The sequence below is a fragment of the Thunnus thynnus genome, chromosome 9 (genome assembly GCF_963924715.1).
Source record: "Thunnus thynnus chromosome 9, fThuThy2.1, whole genome shotgun sequence".
NCBI classification, from domain to species: Eukaryota; Metazoa; Chordata; class Actinopteri; order Scombriformes; family Scombridae; genus Thunnus; species Thunnus thynnus.
In genome coordinates this window covers 29,433,165-29,454,135 of record NC_089525.1, presented here as the reverse complement: position 1 = coordinate 29,454,135, position 20,971 = coordinate 29,433,165, and the positions used below count along the sequence as shown (strand labels likewise).

The window sequence follows — 20,971 nt, the reverse complement described above, 5'->3', positions numbered from 1 at the left end:
GCATCTGGCAGAACAGACGAGGCAGACATGTAAAATATTCATACGTATGTTTTTAATTAGTGTATAATCACCTGAAAATAAGAATAATTTGTTACCTTAGAATGAGCCCTTTATATCTGCATAGGGAGCAGGTCTGAAACTAGAAGTTTATGTCCTGCGTCATTATGAAAATAACATTCTCACGTCATTTAACAACATTCTCTGTTACAATATTAGCTATGACGAAGGAATATTATCATTTCTGAGGTATTCTACATTTGCATTTTTGCATTTGGTTGATAGTTTTGTCCAAAGTAACACATAAATGGGTTAAAATACAAGCCACAGCAGATCAAGTAGAAGCTTTCCACTTGAACAAAGTGCCATAAGGCTCACACTTTGTTTTTTGAGAGATAGCCAAAGAAGGATACAGAAAAACCATCATATCAGGTGAGTAAGTCTTCACAGAAACAAGGTGCATCTCTGAGTCAGACATGGATTCCTGCTGACCGAGTTTCATAACTCATTCCACCAACGAGGGACCTCCCGATCATGTTCTTCATATTCCATACTGTAATTTTTCTATCTTGGTCTACTCTGCACACACATGTATTAAATCTCTGTCCGTCCTGGGAGAGGGATCCTTCCTCCGTTGCTCTTCCTGAGGTTTTTTCCATTTTTTCCCTGTTAAAGATTCACAGATTGTAAAGCCCCCTGAGGCAAATTTGGGCTATAAATAAAAATTGACTTGATAGACCCTATTTTGTACAGTGATATGTTTGCTTGGTATTTCCTCCTCATACAGCACAACTTGTGTTTATGGAGACAGGTTCTGTTGATTGTTTATTTCTCAGAGTTCTGATATTTTCTACCGATTACCAATAAAAGCAAGCAAATAAAAGTTTACTTTCTCTGTAGCAAGAGAATTAAACGCTAATTTGATTAGTTTGTATTGTGGAAAGAGCAGAAAGACAAATATTTATATTCCAAAGTAACTGTACAGTGAAACCAACAGAGGAATATCAATTACTAATATCACAATCAACAAGTGAGGAGGTAAAAGGTCAGAGGTCACAAAGATCCCTGGCGGTGCGACAAATGTCCCTGCTCTCTGGCACGGATCACTCATGACAGAGGAAAGCTCTTCCTGGCTGTGTCTTCCTGTCTTCCTGTCCTCGAGTCACTCCCGCTGAAAGGATGATGTGAGTGTGCGACGGTTCGCCATAAGAGCCGTCGAGAGTGTGCGCAGAATTTGAATGCGGCCTGGTTTTGTTTGTTGCTAAGAGGACTCTGCGGAGCTGTGAGGAATCTGTCGTTTAGAAGCCGCCGGGCTCAGTTTGCATCACTTTCTGCAACCTGACTTTTTTGTTCCACTTAATGTGACGTTGATCCGATCATCTGATCACCACTTTTTCCACCAACGGGGCAAAAAATGATCTATTTTAGTTTCCTTAATTCTCACAAAGTCTTCCTCTGTGGTTTGTTATCTTTCAGTTTCTGCACCTCTGACTGTTTTTTTGTGATTTTTGTACAATATTTGAGGCGATTCTCCCATTTCACCAACTCCAACTGTGCTGATTTTTAAAGTTTGGAGCTCCATATTTTTCATCTGACTATTTCCTCTGTTTCAGATCGTTTATATGAGCGAATAAACTGAAGTGAAACCTTATGGATGTCCTGGTTTTACCTCATCTTATACAGCATAAATGGTGGTTAATTAAGTAAATAGTGAGTTTGCGCACTGAAGTCCAGGGAATTTATTGGTCCAACTGGTTTTAGTCCAAAACCACAGGAGCATCAGACTGAGCTCTGCTGGTGCCAGTTCCTCACTGCTCAGGGAATATTTACTAAGGGATTTTTGTTTGGAGAGAGTTCCTGTAACTCCACCCTGACACGGTTGTTTGCAGAGTTGCACCATGCACACGAAAAATTACACTACAGATAAAACAGATCATAAGAGGAATTCACTTCCAAAAGTGCAATCACATTCGGACAGCAGGTCTCAGCTCGGACATCATTCAGTAACTTAGTGTAAATCAGGGTGACTTTTAATCCAGAACAACGCTGGTTTATACAGTGTATCTACGTTGTGATAAACGTACTAAATGAAAGATGAGTGCTTGTTCCAGCAGTGCAGGATGATGCCATCAGCATGTCTTGGTCTGACTACTTCCTCTGTTTAGCAGAATGTGTGGGCTGACCGTACACATCCTGTGTGAGGGTGTTGGCACAAAACACACGTGACAACTGACTGTGAAGCAAAACACCAAGTGAGCATCGAGACAGTAAACTTAACCACAGGAGTGCAAAGTCTGAGAGTAGAATGAGAAAGAGTGCACTTCTTAAAATAAATAAGTACTTGATGATTGATAAGATGCACTGACTGGAAGATATCGATCCTTTAAAGAAGATCCACACTGTATCCTGACACTAATCTGTATTTTCATACAGATTGTGGATACAATAATGGCAACATAAACACCAAAATACAATGCATACTGCAACTAACTCAAGTTTTTTTGCACTATAATTTGCATATTACATATGTTTTGCACATAGTGTATGGGTATATATAGTATATATATCCATGTGTAACTGTATATTCCTTTTAATATAATATAGATTTCCTTTTTTATTCCTTCTTTTAGTGCTACTTTTATATACTTTGATCTATTTTATTGTTTTATTCTCTTCTAATTGAAAATATTAATGTGTTTTCTGTGCGTGTAGCATGGAGGGGGATTCAATCGTATTTCATTGTGCGATCCTGTATTGTGTTATGACAAAACTGGACCTTGAACCTTAATCTGTCCATAAATCCTTTAAACTCTAAAATGACGGAAAATAGCGGAAAATGTTCAATTTCCCAGAGACCGATTTGACATTCAATTTACGATTGTAAAAAAAAAGGGAAATGTAGCAAATCCTCTCATTTATCAGCCCTGAAGAAGTATATTAAGGAGGTTTCTTACTTTATGTACCCTCCGTGCAGGCGGACAAAACAACAGGAACAGTTATAGTGACTCTTTCTTGCAACACATGTGAAGTGGTTGGTGGTAATAATGTGCAAGAGGAAATGTAGTAATGCGGTAGCAAAAGACTGTCGATGAAGTTTTACAATATTCATAAATTCTTTGAAAACCATCATGACAGGAAATGCATTCAACATGTTTGTTTGGCCTGAAGGACACACGCTATTTGGTGAGAAACATGGATTGTAAACAAATGTGTTTTTCTAACAAGCTCCATAAACCAAACTGACTTTTTGTCGCCGCCTGTTTACGTCTGACCAGATTTTCTGCTTCGTTCGTGTTTATTTAGTCACTTTTTTTTTTCCCATCTTCTCCCCCAACCACCACCTCCTCCCCTCTACCTCGCGGTCCCAGGTCACGATCGCAGCGAGCTAATCCCAGATTAGCCTCCCAGCAGGACGTGTGTTCAATCTCCTTTGATGTCTGGCTGGCCTCGAGCTGGGCCGCAAACCTGCACCGATCTAAAGCCCGAACCGGCTGCCACCGCCTGCAGGACGCCACATCGAATTACAGTACGGGGCCTCCGCTCCTGAACACATCAATTGAGACCACTTTTTATGTGACAGTATTGTAAATGGGATTACTGTGCCAAACTGAACCCCGGCGCCCTTTTGTTAACTAAACTGCAGCCAGATTGTGGTATTTTCAAAAGGTCGTGACCTCTAAAAAAGGGGAAAAAGCAGCTCCTGAGAGGCTTTGATCATTTTCTAACACTCAAACTGCACATGTATGTGCCTGAAGTGGCACTTTTTATAATTTTAAGAGTGACTGAATGTTCATGGTGCACACATCTGTCTGAACTGAGAGACGGAGAGGACAGCTTCAAACAGAGATGGAGAGGGCAACGGAGGCAATATTTACTTTTTAAAGTCCAAAATACACGCTGAATAAATCTGACCTCGCCATTGTGCAAAGATTCATACACACATGGTTGTGATATAACTGCAGAATCAATACAACTGCAGAGGAAAACCCACGTGGATCACTATATCATACCGCGGCTCAGGCGGAAAGCTGCTGGATCTGAGGTATCAGACAGAAAGCATGTTTTTGTTCCCGACATTACTCACTTTCTCTGCTCTGATTTTGCCAAAAGATCCGACATTTAAACTCGTAGTACTTCATAAGTCATGAGATCACCATCCAAAATCTTAACATTTCATACACGTGGTTAAGATATCAAACGACAAGCCAGCAGAACTGCAAGGAAACAGACCGAACGATTCGGACGTCGTCGCTCACATTCCTCTTCCAGATTGTTGAAACCGAGTTGGAATAAAGACATTAAAGCCTTCAATAATCTTTCAGCTTGGCTTTCTAACAATATAGTGATTCTATCATTTTTTACAGCTCATATAAATTTATATGATTAATTTAGAGTTAGTGACATGTTGGGTTCTTCTCTTTATGTAGATGAACTGTATCACTGCAAATGAGCTAAAAACTATTCGGGCAAAAGCTTTATTACAGTTATTAGCTCAAAATAACTTGGAAAAACACTGCATATGAAAGTCTTTAGTCAGGTTGAACGCTTCTGTCAATAGAGCATCAAATGTCTGTCATGATCATCATCTACTGAAATATATTTTAGATTATTACAGATCTGAAGGTTGATCAGAAACTGGATCAACACCGACTTGGCTGAGGGGACGTTCAGGTTGACGAGACGTTCCTTCGGTTCCACTCCGGTTCTCGTGGAGGAACGTAGTCTTTGGAGAGCTGCTTCGGCGTTGCCAAGACTTCGACGCGATCGCTCGCTGTGGTTCTCCTCGCCGCCTTCGAAACCTGTTTACAAAATAACAACATGAAATCAAGTTTGTTAAAGAGAAAATGAAGAAGAAGAAAACAGCAGCCTTGAAATCTGCTCATCGTATTATACGCTCACTTCCTGTTTAGGGCACTTTTGACATTTTGTGTTATATAATGTATTAACCAACACAAAGAGCCAAAAACAAACTGCAGAAAAACAGATCATATAGGAAGACGGCCAATAAAAATCTGGAAATTGCATGCGAGCCGAGGATGCATCAAACAGTCATTTGGCTGAAGATGATTGGAAAATTTTAGCTAATTGAAAGAACTATTAATCAGTTTATGAGAGCTGCTTCCAACAGCTGGAAAATACCTTAATTGATTGTGTGATGACGAGCATAAAGTCTAACTAATAATGTTTCATTCTCTGTTTTTACATTATAATTTTTAAAGAATGTTCCTAATAAATAATAACTTGACATTACTGAATTTTTAGTCTTATAATGTTATTTAATTGGCATCACTAAAATCCTTCATTGACAGAGTTCAAAATATTTGCAGTCGGTGCTCTCACGCTCCAGATGGACTCTTCTGGGCGTCCGAGCTCGGAGCAGACGTTGCTCTCCTTCAGTCGGGGAAGTGACAGCTGGGCCAGTCGCTGAGAGATTTGGGTTGTTCTGGAAGTGAAGGAAACGATGGAAGCAACACTCTGTGGAACGAACAGATGGAGGAATTTCAGATTTCATTACAATGCTACACGGTCTGTCAAGGTCAACTTAGACTTTCAGTCATTAGTTATTTGAAGAATGGAGTGAAACATCCAAGAACTGGATTTTGGAAGATCTGGTTTGTTTTTTTTTGTGTGGAACTGCTAAAAACAACAATCACATTCAAAGTAGGGCTGCAACTAATGGTTTTTCATTATCTATTAATCTACTGATTATATAATTGATTATTCATGTGGTCTGTAAAATATAACCATCACAACTTCCCAGAGGCCATGTTCAAATTTATTTGAACTCTAACATTGTCATATTTGTAATTTTAGATCTTTGTGTGTGTGAATGAACTGCATTTGTATATTTGTTTGCAAACTTGCTTACCCCTTGAGGGCTGAATAAAGTATTTGGAATTGAATTGATTTGTCCAAAACCCAAAGATAATCAGTTTATCATCAGTGAGGAGTGTAAAAAAGCAGAAAATACTCACATTTGGGAAGCTGGAACCAGTAGATTTTTGTGTAAAAAAATTGCACGAATGATTATTTGATGCAGCTCTGATTCAAAGTGTGAATTATTCTTGATCTTTAGGTCCAAAATGGTATAAAATAGTTCAATTCAATTCAAAATACTTAATTTGGATAATTTGAGGCAAACGAGTTTTCAAACACAAGTACATATGGACGATTAATTTACACAAAACATCTTTACAATGTGACAAAGTTAGAAAGAGTCAATATACACAAAGATTAACAGCAGTTCGAAACAATACCCAACACTACAAAGTCAAAGTCAATCCATCTATATGCAGATAATTTGTAGGCAATGTAGCTGCTTGAGACAACAAAACAAACCTTCACAGTGTCTTTAAAACTCTATTTAAAGGACCAGTGTGTAGAATTTAGTGGCATCTAGTGGTGAGGTTGTATATTGCACCCCTCACCTTCACCCTCCCCCTTTCAAGCATGTAGGAGCAGCGTACGATGGCCGCGAAAAACACGAAAGGTCCTCTCTAGAACCAGTGTTTGGTTTGTCCGTTCTGGGCTACTGTAGAAACATGGCGGTGCAACATGGCGGCCTCCGTGGAAGAGGACCTGCTCCCAATGTAGACATAAAGGGCTCATTGACGGAAACACAACAATTCTTATTTTCAGGTGATTATAAACTTCCATTTCTGCCAATAGATCCCTCTAAATCTTAGACACTGGCCCTTTAATAAAGCAAACAGTGCTAAATGAACATGTTAGCCAACATAACATTGCATTTCATGTGAGTTTTCTCTCTGTAACTGCCTTGCAAAATGTGCGGTTGATCCCTTTCCTGCACTGCAATGTCTAAGTGAAATATTTAAGGATCTTAACCTCTCTGTTGCTCTGGAAGTCTGGATGGTTCAGTTTGGGGTTGGAGAGCTGAAGCAGTCGCGGTGTGATCACAGCAGTTTTCACTCTAGGATCCACGTGCCAAATAGGACAGTTATTCTCACACTGAGGCATGTGAGGAGGCCTGTGGGACCCGAAAGAAAAGAATCCTGTAAATATGCTGCAATAAATAAACATCTGAAAAAGCCCTTTGTATTGAGATGTGAGGGGGGGGGTTTTTCTTACATGAACAGAATTCTCCAAAAACAGAGCTGAGATTTCAGTCACTTCTCATGGAAACTTTTACATTTCTTGAATGAAGAGAAATGATAGAAATGGAACAAGCAGCCTCCTTTCACAACACTAAGGCTGCATCTAAAGATTATTTTTATTATCTATTAATCTGTAGATTGTCTAATTATTTCTTAGAGCCCAAGGTAACATCTTCAAATGTCTTGTTTTGTACATCAAACAGTCCAAAACCCAAAGATATTCAATTTATTGTCATGTATGACAAAGAAAACCATCAAATCATCACATTGGAGAAGCTGCAACCAGGAAATTTTGGCACATTTTTGTTTTCAGTCAATACAATAATCAATTAATCGACTAATTGTTGCAGCTCTACACAGCATTGTTACTTGTTTCTACAAAATGCATGGTTGAAGTGCATTTGACATTAAAAAAAAAAAAACAAAAACAAAAAAACAATACAGGAATTCAAGATGAACAACAAAATGACAATACAAACTACACAATATATCTCATTGGGGATGTGTAGACTTGTTCTTGTCAATATGTGGGTATATGTGTATTATTTAAAGAACCATATTATTATAGAGGATGCATTTTATTCCCACTTCAACATAAATTTAGTTACATGCTTAAAATGTCATTGGATGCAAGTACAGTAATAATTTTGTCAGACTAGGCACTTTTTTCTCCAAACACCACACGTTTACTTTAGGATATAAAGATATCTGATTATTATTATCATCTGCCATATGGGTCATGCTGCCTTGTGTTTTGTCTGGTCTCTATTTTTTTGTTTTGGCGCAACAACATGAGAGGATTACATTTTGGCTGTCTGTGATTGTTATTCCTCATACAGAGAATTAGAGCAGCGATAAATCAAACCAATCTTTATAATTACAAAAGCAAACATGTATTTTGTGTAAGAAATTCAGAAATCTAACAACCCTGGATGGATCTCTCCTCCATGCCCAACAACATGTTCTGCCGCTGTGGTCAGGATGTATAAAAAGACTTCCGTGGCTGTCTGCGAGCGTCCCAGGGGTCCTGAACTTTGGACAATGAGCTCTATTGTCTGCTCTCCTCGCTCTCCCACAGTCTGACACTGAAATAACAGATGTCCAAACGCTGGCTTCCTCGCGCAGCATGGAGACGTTAGTGTTGGAGCTGAGCCTCAGCTTGGCCTTCTCATATTTATCATTATGATATGTTTCATTCTGCTGCAATTTGACTCTCTAGACTTTGGTTCGTATGTGGACCCCTGAGGGAGGATTAAAGCTTTCGAGTTTGGAGTCATAAATCTGCCAAAACACCACAACTGGTGGCATTGAGGTCTGCTGAGGAGCGTTATGTGGAAATAATCTTTAAAACAGATATTTAAAAAGACTTTGTTGTGGTTCTGGTCTATATACTGTACACTATCCAACACTATATTACTTATTTTGTGTAAGAGGACCCAGTGTTTTCTTTCCTATTCATTTAATCATCTTGTGATCTCAGGACCCCTTAAGCAAACAATTCATATATCAAAATTGTTAAACCTACAATAATTGATTATTTGGCCACTTGGGGGCAGTGGAAACAAGCTGTAAACACAACATCGTCATATTATCACCTTTTAAATTCAAATGATGAACTTGTTAGCAAACAATTGTTTATTTACACATCAAGCAGACTTGCACCAACATCAGCGTTCATTTGGAGTCATAATATAAGTTCAATATTAACTCTGTTTTGGTCTCCACTTACTCCTGAGAGAAATATCTGGCTTTTTATCTGCTAAATGCACCACTATGTTCACCAGCTAGTTGCTAACTTTTTGCTGTTTGGCGCTGAGCAGGTAGTGTCAGTGAGTTTTTAGGGCCTTTTCTCTGAAAACAGCTGCCTGCTGCAGCTGAAAACAATGCTAATACGCTAATAATCACTGGCCATAAAACTAAAACCAAAAACGAATGACCTGAGAGATGCTGAAATGCTCGATGCAAGTGACCCTTTTCACATTATACAGTCATTTGATCCATTTTTAACACAAAAATATTGATTAAAGCCACTTGGAGTGTTTTTTTTTGACGATTGATCAACTAATCGTTTCAGCACCAGTTAGACTAGTTAGCTGGTGTGACAGTCTAAATCACACTATCAATCACTATCTTTTTAAAAGGTCATTAAATTAACCATATCTACTGAGTTACGTTGGGGTGACCAAGCTGCAGGTTTATAAAGTCAACCAGCTGTTCACAGTCTGAGCTGCAGAAGACCTAAAAAACCTCCAATATGGCCACCAGAAGGGATGTTAAATCAAGTCATAACTCTCCCTGTAAGCACTGATTTGGTAAATTATAGACTTTTAGATTAAAATTGTGAAAAATTTGGTTGAAAAGTTCAAGTTTTGTCTGCTTTATAACCACTGAAATGTGGTGTTTATATGTAACCCAGATGTCTAGAAAACTTAAAAGGCTTACTGGGAGGGTTTCCTGGTAGCCATGCTGGAGGTATTTAGAGGTTATGCTCTTGTGTGGCTCAACTGCCCAACACAACAGAGTCGATATGGTTATACTAGGTCTGTTTTTGCGCTGAGAATTGAGCATCTCAACACTAATACTTCAAAATTTCAGGTAAGATACTGTATAGCTGTAAACACAGCTACTGTAAGTTAAGTTACTATAAGTAGAAGGCAGTGCTGGGTTTGTTTGGTTCTGCTCAGACCTCATGTTACTGGTTGTGTTTGATGTGTAATGAGGCTTTTACCCCGCTTCCTGGGAGCTACAGTCGCTGGTTTTGGGTGTTGACAAGCGGACAATGTGTTTGTATTGGGACGCTTTGGAGGAAGGACGCCGGGTCTTCCTGAAGAAGCTCCCCTCCTCCTCCTCCTCCTCCTCCTCTTTCCTGCAGGAAAATGGAAGCTATTACCAGATCCATTATACGCTGTGTTGTGTGTCGGAGACAAAAGAATGTCTCCAGCCAGTGGGAGGGAAGAAGGGGGAGGGAGGAGGGGGGTGGGGGGGGGGGGGGGGGGGGGTGCAGAACAATGGATAAGTATCAGTGCACGGCTGATGATGACGCAGGTAAGAGTGGAAAATCATCTGTATTCACAAAACAATTAAACTTTGTTAAACAATTAGTTGAGACTGTGGACTGATATGTGTCCAAGGTCAAATGCTCCCAGCTTTATTCTGACTTATTGTTTCCTCAAAGCGATCATTCAAATAAGTAGTCCAATGTGAGGAAATGTTTTGACTCTGCAAAATCATTCCTAAGTGATATTAAAGGTTAATTAAGGCTTTTGTTATTTTACATTAATCATATTGTCATGAAATCCCACAAAATGACCAAAACCAACAAGGAATTGATGCTCTTAACAAGTATCGTCCGTAGTTTAGTCTTGTTGCCAGAAATTCACACAAGAGCACCGAATGTGTGCTAATCTGCCACTGAAAGTAGAGACAAAAATATAAAACAACACCTTATACTCTAATGACTAAAGTGCTGATTTCAGTCGAGAGCTGAGTTATACAGTGTGTATCAGTATAATATAATGAGACGAGATATCTTGTTGCAGGATCATCAAGCTTAAAACATGTTTTCTGCTCTACAGTCTTCTGACATTATCTGACTTGCTGAGTGAAATGAACAATTAATAAATGTACCTGCTTAAATATAAGACTGCAACTAATGATTGTTTTCATTCATATATTATATTAATTGATATTATTCTATATTTTCAGTTAATCGATTTCGTGTTCAGTCAATAAAACGTCAGAAAATGTAAACGACAAGGTGAAGTCTTAAAATGTTTGGTCAAATCAACAACTAGAAATCCAAAGATGATCAATTCACAGTATTATAGAATATGGACAAATTGTTATTGATTAACTTTCTGCCGATGTACTTATTGATTAATGGTCTAATTGTTTCAACACTAGAATTTTGGTAATAGTTATATCACCATATAACATAAATATTTCAGCTCCAGCTGAATGAAACAAACAGTTAATGATTGTATTAACCACATAACTAACATTTTATCATATTATCCACACAAAGGTTAGATGAAATGTAAAATTTGATCCAAAAACTATCAGACAATCAATCAAAAAAAAAAATTGATCAATAATTTTTCAAGCAAAAGCATCAAGTATTCTCTGCTTCCAGCTCCTCATATGTGAACATTTTCTGCTTCTCTGTATTTTATATCACTACAAATTAAGCATCTTCGGGTTTTGCACCGTTAGTCAGACACAAAGAACAACGAAGACGTTATATTGCGACGACCGTCTTTCACCACTGACATGTTAAAAAACAAAAGACTGACAGATTACACAAGAAAATAATCTGCAGACTAATCGAAAAATAATCTGCAGATTAATCAAAAATGACCAGCAGGTGCAGGCTCATATTTAATGAAAGCAGCAGCTGCCATTCCTTAAATTTTGTCACATTTTTGATACTGAGGTAGCATCAGTGATATGACGATAATTGATTATGTGTTTAAAGACGTAGTTCAGCAGGGCCAGTGTGTGTTTTTGTACAATGTTTTTTCCAGATAATCAGATTAAAAATGAACAAAAAGGACTAGACTTCTTGACTGCAGCAGTCTAATTATCAGATATAACAGACCTTCAAATACATTAATCACAATCTAAATGTAGTATTTAACAAAACAATTTAAAAAAAAAGCTAATATGTATCTAGTACTGTAAAGCAACAGTGTCCTCTCACAGCTCTTTAAACTGTAAATCTCTGATGAACATCCTGCTTCCAACCAAGCAGCAGGTGATTGCTGTCATCTTCAATTACGGTATTATTTGTTCTGGGAGCTGCACTTCCTGTGAGGGCGTCTGATTGAATTAAACCGCATGTTGCTGCGCTTTAAATCTGACAGCTGAGGAGGGAGAAACAACAAACAATATCAAAATAGCAAAAGCCTTGAGAGCTGTAACTACTCTCCTGTCACATCTCTTCCATCACTAATTGAGCCTGACAGCTCTCAGGGATCCTCGCCTCTGCTCAGGATGCAGTTGGCATCAGTCCTGCACATCACTTCACAGTCTGCATTTCCTAAATCAACTCTGTGCCAAAGAGCATCAGAAGGAAAAAGCCTTCAAAGTCCATTACCCTTCAGTTTTGCAAACATTTCCACTAGTAGATTGACGCAGCACAACATAAAAAGCTTGTATACAGCGCCCTGCGGCATCAACACAGACAGCTCTCTCTCTCTGTCTCTCATGCTTTTTTGATAGAGTCATCAATAATGTTCCGGGTGCAAACTGGCTGCAGTTACCTCCGGTGGTCCTCCCTTGCTGAGAAGTCTCTTTTGTGCTTGGCCAGGTATTGGATTCTTGCACTTGGAACAGCTCCGAGCGCTGAAGCAGACAAAGGCCATATCGGCTCCTGGTTGCCCCAGCTCAGCCTCTCACTAATCAATAAAAAAGTATCCAATAAGAAGCTGCGAGGGCGAAAAAAAGTTGGTGTAGAAAGCAGAATAAATACTTTCCAATTGGGCAATTACACCATGAAAGAATGATACTTTCAATCAAATGTGGCCTCCGGTCATTTTTCTATTGTTTTGCCTGTTTAACCTCACAGTCAGAACGTGCCAGACATCTGTCTCTAATTATGCAATTTAGAGAAATTACACTCAAGGAAGGAAACACTGACCGCAGAGGCTCCTGGATTCTTGGAGTCTATTTCACACTGGATCAATGAACAAACATGCAATTTCATATGATGTAACAGCTGGAAGAGAACTTGTCCTGAAAATGCTTAAAATGTTTACAGACTATAAATGAACAGAGGCGATTTGTAGTTTCTGCTCGTCTCGTGGTAGGTGATATTTCTTGCGGTATCAAAAAAAAAAAAAGAAGTTTGTTTATACTGATGTAAGAAAAAAAATGTGATTTTAATCAAGAGGAAGAATCTAGTATGCAGCTACTCACCAAGGAGTCGTGGCCCAAACTGTTTTTGAGGTTTTGTGCTGCGAAAGCTCCAAGATTCTGCTGAAAAGACATTTATAAAAAAAACACAAATCAGCATTAAATACGATGTGTATTTCAGGGACTTTGGACCGAGGGAACATCCAATCACTCTGCGTTGTCCAAAAACTTGTCTTACTCTTCAGCTGTACACTCCAAACCTCATCGTAGCCACTAATCAAAGACATTATATACTGTTAAAGTTCATCTGCATGTCATCCAATTTCATTACTGTGGTTTTTTTTATATTGCAGTGATGCCTCAAAGATAAATTTGACTTTTGTAGCTTGGATTTTCAGGCTTTTTAAATGATTTTCTTTATTCCACAGTGACCCCTCAAGGAAATATACAGGAAAATAAAAGAAGTAAGTAGATATCAACACTTGTAGTCCAGTAATGGGCAAATACAGTGCAGACTTTATCTAGCTTGATGCCACAACTATCAGATGAGCTTCATCAGCACCACCTGTCATGTTCCAAATATGTTCATTTATCCATCACTTTCAGCTATTTCAACTATTTCAACAAATGTGTGATCCTGTTAGGCAGTTCATTTTTCTCTTTAATACAAATTTGATGTTATATTTTTAATCAATTCACAATTTCTATGCAGGTATTTTGGTTTAGTTTAGTTGAGCTGTCCACATACCTGCTGAAAACTGCATAAATACCCACTGGGGTGCAACACAAATGCAAAAGAAAGAAGAAATACTGAAATCTAGTAGTGCACCATAGTGTGTACTATTTTTTTTTTTTAATTTAAGTGTTATAAACCCAGGAAATGCCCAGCTCACAAGACACTTACATCACCTACAGAAGAAAGAAAAACACATGGAAAGCCAGCTGATAGAACTTTATATACATGAGTCAAACATGTTATATCAGATTTATTTGAGTTATTTATTTATTGAATGGGACAGTGTGCAGTTTGAAACATTAAAGATGCACTGCACCAGAATTAGCTTGAAGCTAATTTGCATCTGTAGTCCCCAAACTTAGCCAAATATAAACTTAACAATACACTCATACTTTGATGGCAACTATCCAACAATAAGTAAGTTATGTCAAACACTATGTATGTAAACATGTACTGTAATCTAAACAATATACAGTAATATATTAGAGTACATGCAGACTACAGCAATAATACACTAGTAAAAAGTAAATAAACAAATATACAGATGAGCAAACAAATACAACTTTCAATTATTACTTAAATCAGCTGTTATCTAAACAATCTTAGTGTGATTGCTTAACTTTTTGATGTTTGTTACAGTAGCTGCAACTGAAAAACAAATAAAATAAAAAATATAAATAAAAATGATATGACTTTACCTGTTTGATGGACCAAATCTGGACTGAATCCCTGCAAGAATCAACAACAAAAGACATGAAAACATTAAACTACAAATATTATAAGACCGTGTTGCACATGAGAATTGTTAAACTCACCTTGTTTTCCAGACACCATCTCAACTTGCAGCAGTAAACTGGATGTGTCGGCTCACTGCCTGTTGATGGTGTCACACTAATCTCCCACTGTTGCCATGGAGCCGGGAGTCCTTAGCAACCTACTCCACACCTGAGGACTCCTTGAAACTGGAGTCAGCTGCTCGCTCCATCCATCTTTGCTGTCTCAAGACTTCCGACGCAGGATGTTAAAAGGAAAGTGATACATTGAGGTCAGCGGGGAGGGCGGCTGCTGCGGTATTTCTGGAGAGCTGGCGTGTTTGGATCAGATTCCAAATATAAACGTGCTTTGATGGTGTGACGACAGCGTAAATGTCAGGAGCTATGTTAGGAAGAGGCTATTTCCTCACGTGAGGAGTCAGTCCGCCTTCACAGATAAAGACGTTATTATTAGTTTTATCCCCATAAACATGGCGCCGCATAGTATCCTGATGGATAAAGAGACTTCATCAAAATGAAAACACAACAACAATTTACTGAAAACAATTTATTTAAATGTGAAAAAACTGTATAACAATCTGTGAGGAATCTGTTCACACAATACTGTATGTTGGATATGTTTTGGTGTCAGAATAAAGCTATGAATTTTGTAAATGAACTTTTTTTAAAAAATATGCTGTTTGAAATCTTTACATTCCTCAAATATTGTTCAAATGAAGCCTTTTGTACATCTTGACCTTTATCCCACAGTGCAGACAGAAAGTATTAAACAGATTTCACCAAACTAAACTGTATTAAGACAAAAATAATAACAGCAAACAGCTCATGAAGCTAATCTAAAAGACATAAAACACATCTGGTTTATATTCCCTTTGAAGATAAATTCAATGACCTTTTTAAGATAAAGAAAAAAAAACATGTAACAATGAACTTGTATCATAAAAGTGTTTTTTTAAGCCAAACAGTAACACTCCTGAAGCAGGAAAGGCTTTGAGTAGTGTTAAGGTTCAGTAACTCGATGTCTTATCAATGATAAAAGTAGCTTCACCACTGTTCCTGCATCAATAAACAGCTGTTTTATTTAGACATTAAATAGTTTTGGTTTACTGTTGAAACTCTTCTCGTGTGTCAACAGGTTCCACTAGTTTTTATTAAAGCTGCTCTCAGCATGTTGGCGGCCCCAAATGGCAGAAACAGGTCACTGTTTGAAAAATGAAAAAAATTAAATACCCAAAAAATTGTGTAACGTACCATCTGTAACCTGAACACAGCACAGAAATGTCTGTAAGTTTTGCTTTGACATCTTAATTGGTAACTTCCTGTGAGCAGAGATACGACAGCTTTAATAAGAACAAAGTATTTAAATCTGACAGATGTTTATCGGGCGGGTATAAGAGCCTCAGTTTGAACTCTAAGTTGATAGGATGAGTTTATTTTCTCATTAAAATCTTGCCAAGTACAGCTCTGAGTCTTTATCTTGAAGTGTTCTTTGAATCATGACACACAAACAACCTTTCGTACTGTATGACGGTGCTTTTACATATATATATATTTTTTTGTTTACAATATCACAAGACAGTAAAATTTAGAAAATATGTGTTTCTATGATGCTAAAACTCATCGCTGGTGATAAAACTGTACGCAGCAGATGGCCTGAGTGACTCTAACAGCCTGAAGTAAATCCACAGTGATTTTGTACCATCTGACAACCTGGAAGCAGCTCCGACCTGAGCTGCTCCTACAGTTGTTTATCATCATCATCATCATCATCTGCAGCGCTACATGACATTAGCAGCACACAGAAACAGTCACCAGTGAAAAGCCTTGTAAACTAAAAAGCATTTATAACTCTGTTGAAAAAACTCGTCCCCCACTGAGACAAAAAAAAAAAACCTTTGGTGAAGATAAAAGAGAACAATAAAATTTGGTAAGAATGTCCTGAAGGCCACCGATTTAAATAAAAAGGAGTTTCTGACAGAACATCAAATGCAAAGAAACATTTAAACGAGACGGAGCACATCAGCCATACTGTACGGAGGAGGATTAGGGCCACATGTCAAAAATTTATTTGAGTTTAAAGTCAGAGTTCGGACATTTCTGAAATTAAACTTTATTCTCAGAATTCTGACTTTAAACTCAGAACTCAGTGACCTTAATCCTCCTCCGTAATACGTGTCACATGATGGTGAAACACAAATTTAAAGTCAGTGAGGTTTTACATTTTCAAGCTCAGAGAAGTAGTTTTATAATCCCAAAACTGTTACATATTAGAAAAAAAAAAAAAGTCGTTTTAATTATTTTCTCACAAATAAATAAGAGTTTCAGCCAACCTGGTGTAGTGAAAACACAGTAAAGTGAAAAAGTGCAAAGAGCCGATTAAACGTTATCAAAAGCACAGGATTTAAGTGACGAACGCTAACGGACCGAGGATTTAACGGAGGCCGGCGGGTTTTAATTGCCGTCACAAACCATCTGGATGATCAGGTCCCGAGCGTCCTGAACGCCTGAGCTCAGCTCCGTCTCTCCCTTCTTCACATGGGTGCCGATGAGGAACAGCTTGCGGTCTCCGACCTCGGACAGGGACAGAGCCTCATGGAGGTCGGTGATGCTGCAGGCTCCCGGAAGATCCTGGAAACACGAGCCAAACAAGAGGAGACATGTGGGCAGAATTATTACTGTTATCTTCACACTTCATCCAAAAACACAGCCGAGGACACTTTGACTGGAGTTTCTGATACTGGACAGAATAAACTTCAGTTTAAGTGCTTCTGAAAACTGAAATAAAACTACCTTCTATGTAATTTCAGATAATGTAAATAAAGCTTATTTTTTTGTTTTGTCCTTCAAACAGGACTTGGACTGTAGAGAACCTGCTCAGTTTTGTCTGAATTTGAAGCATTTGAACAAACTAAATTCCAATTAAACTGCTTTTACTACAAAAAATGTAAAATATATATAAATTACATGAATAAAATGACATGATGTGTACAATTTGTGGACAATCCTGGTGATAACAGGTTGCAATCATGTTTTAAATTTTAGTTGTGAGGCTTTTCTTTACATTTGGATCACAAAATTCTGAGCTGAACAAGAAAATCCCATCTGAACACTGACTGAAACGTCTCTAATAATAAACCAGAGGACAGGAAGCCTGCAGGCTTTTGCTAGAGGACAGTCTGGAGTGTTTCCTGTCATGCTCACCTGTTTGTTGGCCAGCACCATTAAAGGCAGGCAGGGGTCAGAGGCCAGCAGCTCATGTAAATGCTTCTTAGTGACGGGGAAGAGCTGCGGATCGGAGGAGTCGACCACAAACACCAGCAGCAGAGCTTTGGACAGGTACCTCTGCCAGTACGGCCGCAGCTCCTCTTTACCTCCAACTGACAGACAGACAGACAGACAGACAGACAGACGGCTGTGACACTGACTCACTGCTGCATGTTCAGAGAGATGTTCACACAAAAAAAAAGAATCACTAATCGCTAAACGACACGTCTGAAACTACTCAAAATGTACTGAAATATGGATTTACAGTTGTATTTGTTTCTAGAGTTTACAGCTACTAGTGGTGAGTGACATAATGTTATATGTTTACTGTAAATAAATGATAATTGACAACTTGTACATCTGATGATGTTTAAAGCAGTTTATCCAGAGTTGAATGAGCAACATGAATCAGAGGGGTTTATGGGATACGTAGTTAATCAACAACTATTATAATAATGTATTAATCCTTTCTGAGTCATTTATCCGCTTCCACCTTTCCTAGTATAGAGATTTTCCGCTTTCTTTGTCTTGTATGACTAATAACCTGAATAGCATGACATGTAACCACAATGACCCTGATTTGGTTGTGAACCTTTGTCAAATGTTAAATAAAGACCGGATCTAGACTCACTTTCTAGGAACTCGATGTGCATGTCCTCTCTGTTGATGGAGACGGCGTTGAAGCCCTGCGTCGGCTCCATGTCCTGGTCCAGGCAGCCGGTGGCCAAACAGTGCAGCAGGCTGGTTTTACCGGCTCCGTCCAGACCCAGAACCAGCACCTGCGTCCCCCCTGACACCGCAGGCCTGGACTGCAGCACCACACACACAGACCAGTACACAGAAGATTAGAGCTGCACTAACATGAAGCAGCTGCACAAAAACTTTGACTAAATAATAGTCTAAAAACTAAAAAACACAATTAAGGAGTAAATAAACTTTTTGTACTCTGTAGATCTGAAACAAATAGTTGATTAATTGATTAGTTGATTGACAGACAAATAATCAGCAATAATGATGATAATCAATTAACTGTTTATGTCAATTATCAGCACAAACATTCCCTTGTTCAGCTTCTCAAATGTCGTCATTTGCTGCTCTTTTCTTTATTACATCATTGTAAATTATTTGGCTTTTGGACTGTTTGTGTGACAACAGTTGAACGATTCATCAAGACAATAATTAATAGATCATGAAAATGATCATTAGCTGCAGCCCTAAAACAGACATTAATTAACAACACTAATTCAACTAAGACTGTAACCAGAAGACATGTTGTTTGTTTTCAGTCCAAAACCCAAAGAGATTCAGTTTTCTATCACAGAAAACTTGACTAAATTGTTGCTGATTAATTTTCTGTCCATTGACTAATTGGTTAATTGACTTTCAGCCCTACAAAAAACAGACATGCAGTATTAAACTATGATAGAAAATTTTACAACTGGCGAAGTCTCATGAACCAGCTATGAACTGAATTACTACTTTTAATTTACTGTATATCTAATTTTGTAAGTGATGTCCTACATTACCCAGAATGCTTTACATCAACCCACAGTGAGCTTGCCTGAACTTGAGCCAGGCTGATGTATCTGCAGATATTAGCTCTGTATGATATATATGCCAATGTGTCAGTATCCATATATGTTATATGATTGAATGTGGCTATTTATGTTTTGTATTGTGGTAACTTGCTGCCTATTTAAAGGCATATTTATGGGGTGGCCTATACAGTAAAATTATGATAAAGTTACCCTGAGATTATCCTGTTATCATTATTATTATTGTTATTATGGAAGAGATGATTTTGGGCAAATTGATTTTAACTAATTATATTATTCAATGTTTGTATATAAACTGACGTAGCTGCTGTTTATATTATAGATTGTGTCAATCTTCGATGATGAGAGGTGTTTTCTAATTGGATCAACACATACAGACTGTGGGACTGATTGTCTGACAGCTCATGCTCCCTGATTAGCTTCACCTGAGCAGGTGTTGGTTTTATCTGCCTTATTTGTTCCTCAGCTTTACTTGAAGGTCTAAGGACCGAAACGTTGTAGCCTATATTTAATAAAGTCTATTGCTAGTAAAAGGTCAGCACGAGGAACTTCTCTCTTCTCTTACCTGTGGACATTTCCTCCTGCGCACCTAACTAAGAAACTGAGGGTGTGCACGAGCCTTTACAATTAAGATTTGAGGGTTTAAAAATGTGTAGCCTATCTGCTTCTTGTCCTTCATACTATTAGTTGATATCTCTGAGGTGAAGTGGCAACAACATGTTTGCACATTTTCCTCGCATTTGATATTTTAGTGAGAACATTTTGACATATTTGTGACGCCAACAATGGTTTCCAGGCAGGTGTGTCCGGTAAAGTTAACGGGTTTTTTTTTATATACCTCTGATGTTTTCTGCGCTTCAGCAGCGACAACAGGCGCCGCCGCAGCTTCCTCTCTCCTCCCCTCTTCCTTCCCTTCTCCCTTCTCTCTGGCACTTTTCCCGACTTGCTCCGGCCGACTTTCAGACTTCTTCTTCCCAGAGGAGGACGCGTACTTCCAGATAACAAATGCGACTCCGCCCGCAAGAACGACGGAGGCGCCGAAGACACCGGCTTCCCTCATCCCGAACATGGTGTTCAAATCAGCCGTCATCCGGTTGTTTTGTTTTCTTCTTAACTGCCGCTTTTTATCCGTCGGTTTCCGCCATTATCCGAGTTGTAGTGAAGGTTTAACTTTGTTCCTCCTGCTTGTCCTTCTCCTCTTCTCAACAAGTGGATTAACAGCCAGACAGGAAGCTCATGAGGAACTTCTCTAAACGATGTTTCCGGGCAGGTTTTTGTTTATGCGGTGTTCAGTCTGACCGCTAGAGGACGCCATTACTGCTACGGCTTTATTATTATTATCATCATCATTATTATTTATTTTCTCTTTATTGACTACATAAATAAACATGATGCCTCAAACAACACATAAGAAATAGAAAGGAAATGAAATAAAAACCAAGAAATGATAAAAAAAAATAAAAATAATGAATAAAAATAAATACATGAATTAAATAAAACAACAGTATAGAGTTAAAGGTGTGGTGTGTAAGATTTAGTGCCCCTTCCCTTCCCTTCCAAGCATGTAGGAGAAGCTATGGTTGCCGCAAAACTTGCGAAAAATGTGAAAGACCCTTTCTAGAGCCAGTGTTTGGTTTGTCCGTTCTGGGCTACTGTAGAAACATGGCAGTGCAACAG

At 38.4% G+C, this 20,971-nt stretch overlaps 2 protein-coding genes and 1 long non-coding RNA gene across 6 annotated transcripts in view; all 3 read right to left on the bottom strand.

Annotated features, from left to right (window-relative positions):
- The window catches only part of LOC137189883 (sperm microtubule associated protein 2-like), a 96,091-nt gene extending 81,278 nt beyond the window's left edge, over positions 1–14,813 (bottom strand). Inside the window, exons 1-8 of one of the 4 annotated variants that reach the window (XM_067599995.1) lie at positions 14,517–14,813; positions 14,400–14,430; positions 13,029–13,088; positions 12,374–12,508; positions 9,841–9,978; positions 6,844–6,985; positions 5,338–5,472; positions 4,655–4,796 (exon numbers count right to left, since the gene is read on the bottom strand). In XM_067599995.1, the coding sequence (XP_067456096.1) occupies positions 4,665–4,796; positions 5,338–5,472; positions 6,844–6,985; positions 9,841–9,978; positions 12,374–12,508; positions 13,029–13,088; positions 14,400–14,430; positions 14,517–14,535 (792 nt within the window). In that variant the 5' untranslated portion in view covers positions 14,536–14,813 and the 3' untranslated portion in view covers positions 4,655–4,664. Of the gene's footprint in view, positions 1–3,136; positions 4,797–5,337; positions 5,473–6,843; positions 6,986–9,840; positions 9,979–12,373; positions 12,509–13,028; positions 13,089–14,399; positions 14,431–14,516 lie in introns of those variants that run through there. The other 3 variants (XM_067599994.1, XM_067599996.1, XM_067599997.1) reach the window with 3 other exon arrangements.
- LOC137189886 (uncharacterized) lies at positions 7,325–9,834 on the bottom strand. Its single transcript, XR_010929757.1, has 2 exons — positions 7,575–9,834; positions 7,325–7,480 (listed from the first exon to the last, which is right to left on the bottom strand). It is a non-coding gene; the product is annotated as an uncharacterized lncRNA (long non-coding RNA).
- A 193-nt stretch (positions 14,814–15,006) lies between the features above and the next one.
- Positions 15,007–20,563, bottom strand: arl9 (ADP-ribosylation factor-like 9). Its single transcript, XM_067599998.1, has 4 exons — positions 20,133–20,563; positions 18,370–18,547; positions 17,676–17,851; positions 15,007–17,102 (listed from the first exon to the last, which is right to left on the bottom strand). Exons 1-4 carry the CDS (start codon positions 20,382–20,384, stop codon positions 16,926–16,928), a joined length of 783 nt encoding a protein of 260 aa, XP_067456099.1. The 5' UTR covers positions 20,385–20,563; the 3' UTR covers positions 15,007–16,925.
- Positions 20,564–20,971: the final 408 nt, after the last annotated feature.